The 3,422-nt window shown below is 26.3% G+C and overlaps 1 protein-coding gene across 1 annotated transcript in view; it reads left to right on the forward strand.

Moving 5' to 3' along the window:
• The window catches only part of LOC106691830 (arrestin family protein Vdup1), a gene marked incomplete at its 5' end in the record, with an annotated part of 11,547 nt that extends 9,459 nt beyond the window's left edge, over nt 1-2,088 (forward strand). Inside the window, 1 exon segment of the mRNA XM_014437728.1 lies at nt 1,567-2,088. Within this exon segment, the coding sequence (XP_014293214.1) occupies nt 1,567-1,737 (171 nt within the window).
• Nucleotides 2,089-3,422: the final 1,334 nt, after the last annotated feature.

Below are 3,422 nucleotides of genomic sequence, written 5' to 3' on the forward strand. Positions count from 1 at the left end.
GAAATACAAGGAACTCATGTGAAGTGAAAAATAAGGCGGAACTCAGCCATTTCCCTCCATGAAGTAATGCCTAACAGCGGTCCCGTGGAGAGGAATGAAAGGTGTAGGGAGGTGGTTTTAATGAGCAAAAATCCCATACACGGATAGATATGGGCCTATCCGTGTCTTTTAAAGATTTCCACCGACCCTCGTACAAAAAAAAAAACACGTGATTATATGTGTATAAAATTATATTGTAATATTCTCTTTTATGAGTAAATAGTTATTTTTTATATATAAATGGTTTTTAATGTGTTTTTATTTTATATATCGTTTCAGTATTGTTTATTTGTTGTATTAAATCAAAAAAGCAAGCTAACCAATTTTGTTCATTCAAACATGGAGTGGAAAAGATCGTTAGAAAAGCCAAAAAGGCGGCGCCAGTCTGCGGTCCGTTGAATCGTGGCCATGTTGAGTAGATTTAAATATTTTTAAAACTTCATTTAACTTCCCATCATAATTGTAGTTACAGTAAATTTAAGAAAAAATAGAAGTTAAGAATAAGTATTAAAGAAAATTATTCATAAAGGAAATTATAAGAAAAAAACTCAAAACGTAGTGGGACAATCCACTTTGTGAACAGCACTTATATTAGGGAAAGGAAAGTTTGGTTTTTTGGATCACTTGGTGTTTAGGCGGGATAGGGATGACAGCTCCATGATGCAGAAAGTCAGGATCATACTTTGTCTACTCTCAGTTGTAGACATCTTGAGAAAGAAGACATCAAAAGAGTAATTGGAGAAGAATTAGATACTTCTTTGTTTAAATTGTCCAGTTTTGTTTGTGTGTAGAAAACTTTTAAGAGAAATAAAGTCTTTGTTTAAAGACAGAGTTAGTTTGTGAAATAGAAGTCATAAAAAACCATCAGTCATCATAGAAGAGCATAAATTGGTTAATGTTTTACAACATAGAATTTGAACTATATTTGTAAAAGTAGATGTTAATTTAGCTAAGTGTCTGTTCTGATTGCCTAGAAAAACACGCCCTGAGATTAAGAGTCTATAATGTTATAAAAAATAATATAAAATTCTCCATTCTTCTGGAATGGATAATATCCAAGTGAGCTCTAACTCTCTTCAGCAAACTCTTGAATTATTTGATGCTCTCAAATATGCATATAAGTTTAGGAAGTTAAACTAAATTTTTAAAAAATATGAATCATTAAATCTTAACAAAATTTAATATACTTCATGATCAGGTTCTAGTATTAGAAATCTGGTGTTACCCCTTTTATTTTTAAACTCACCATTTTTTAAAAGATTTAAAATCAGTGGGTGGTAGTGTAATGTTGACTCATATCAAAGGATCACATAAAAATGACTGAATTATGCAATAAATTGTATATATTATTTTTACTCTAATAGAAGTTAATGACTATGTCAATAATCAACAATATTATGTTTTATTATTTAATTATGTTAGCCTCATATTACAATACTTTTCCATTAGTAATTATAGGTTATCAGAAGTTTAACAAACCACAAAAAAATATTCATTAAAAATATTGTGTTTTTTAATTTGTTTTAGTTTATTATACAACCAAAAAGTTTTGAAAAGGAAGTCAAATTGCAGTTACCAATTACATTGGCAACATATCCTCTTCGTGGTAATGAAGGAACACTTAGGGGTAAACATGGAACACATTACCCATCTACACTTCCTATTTTTAGGCCTTGGCTTGAAGAAAAGACAGTCTAATTTATTTTAAAATTTCTTTCTCCAATGTTTGCTTCTAGATTTACATCAATTATTACTTTATTTTCTAGTTTTCTGTCATAATTTATATTAGTGAAACGTATTTGATTGTGGAAGGAGCATCCAGAAACCACCAATTGAGTAATTAAATTTAAAAAAAGGATTGAGTGATCCTGTTGTGTTATGTATGTAATGTATTATAAAAATTCAAATATATTTAAACTTCTTTAAATTATTAATGTAGAAAATATGTTAGGAGTTAGTCCAGTCTAGAAAATCTTATAACTTATAATTTTGCTTGCTAAGGTTTTGTTTGTTTAAATGGTAATGACATTAAAGAGCTTATAAAATGTGGACAGTTGTATTATCTAAATACCAAAAAAGTATCTTAATAAATTAAGCAATGAAAAAACTAATTATTAAAAATGTTAAAAGTATTACAAACATTCAAATAAGATTTTAATTATGGTAAATCCTTCTTAAAGTTTAAAATGTCTTAAGGCTGATTACTTTAAACTAAATCTAGTTATTAAGTGTTGTTAATAGTTAGATATAATTTTGTTATTTTTTTGGAAAATTTACTAAATATTGTTGTAAAGTTTTAAGCCTATTAATGCATAAATGCCAAACATGAGACTTTTTATACATTGATTAATATAAAATTATTTAAAAAATAATGATTTTTATTTTCATACTTTTTTGCTTTAACTTAGGGTAAAATAATATCACAGTATTTCAATCCCAATTAACTCATTTCTTAAAGTTAGATATGAGATCGTTCTTTGTTGAATGTGATAGTTATAATTACATTTTACAATTATTGGGTAGTATATTGCATATAATAGTAAACTAAATGTTTTAATGGTAAATCACAATTATTAATTTAAAAATGTACTTATTATTAGTTACTTTATCAAAGGATGTTTATCTCAAATATATTTATTTGAGAAATAATTCCAGTTTATATAATACATGCCAAAATAATAAGTTAATTTTAAAAAGCTATTTAATTGGAAAATTAAACTTTTAATGTTTGCAGTGCCATAAGATGAGAGGTAGGGCATTATTTTTAATGGTATATTAATAAAAAATATGTATTATGAATCATTCATCATAATTGCATTTTAAACTTGAAAAAGAAATTAACATAAAATTGCTTTGTAAACTACTAAATAGGAAAAATGTAATTAATAATTAGTTAAAAGAAACATTAAACCCTCTCGTGTACTAAAATATGTATCTACATCTACTCATCTTCAATAATAAATATAGTATATAGTAAGTATATAGACTTTTAAAATAGTAATTTATTTTCATTGAAATTCATAACTGTATATGTGATCAGCTAGAAGCAAATCCAAAATGACATATTATGGTCTAAAAAAAACAAACAATTAAATGTTTATAAAAGCAAAGAAAGCTGTTAATATTTCTCTAATTAATTCAAAATCAGATAATAGATAGAACCCAAAAGTGTTAAAAGCAACCTATTTTTTATAGCTAACCCCCGAAAATAGCAGCTTCCAATAACTATATTCTTCTTCTTCTTTTGAAAGTTATCTGTTTTCTTGATTGTATTCAAAATAATCAAATATAATCAATGTGGTTAGAATAGAATTTAAAAAAAAAATCAGAATCAAAGACTATTAATGAAAGGAATATGGTCCGGGTGCGGTCAAAAAAAAAAA

Source organism: Halyomorpha halys, unplaced genomic scaffold, assembly GCF_000696795.3.
Source record: "Halyomorpha halys isolate HHAL.00 unplaced genomic scaffold, Hhal_1.1 Scaffold3422.1, whole genome shotgun sequence".
NCBI lineage: Eukaryota > Metazoa > Arthropoda > Insecta > Hemiptera > Pentatomidae > Halyomorpha > Halyomorpha halys.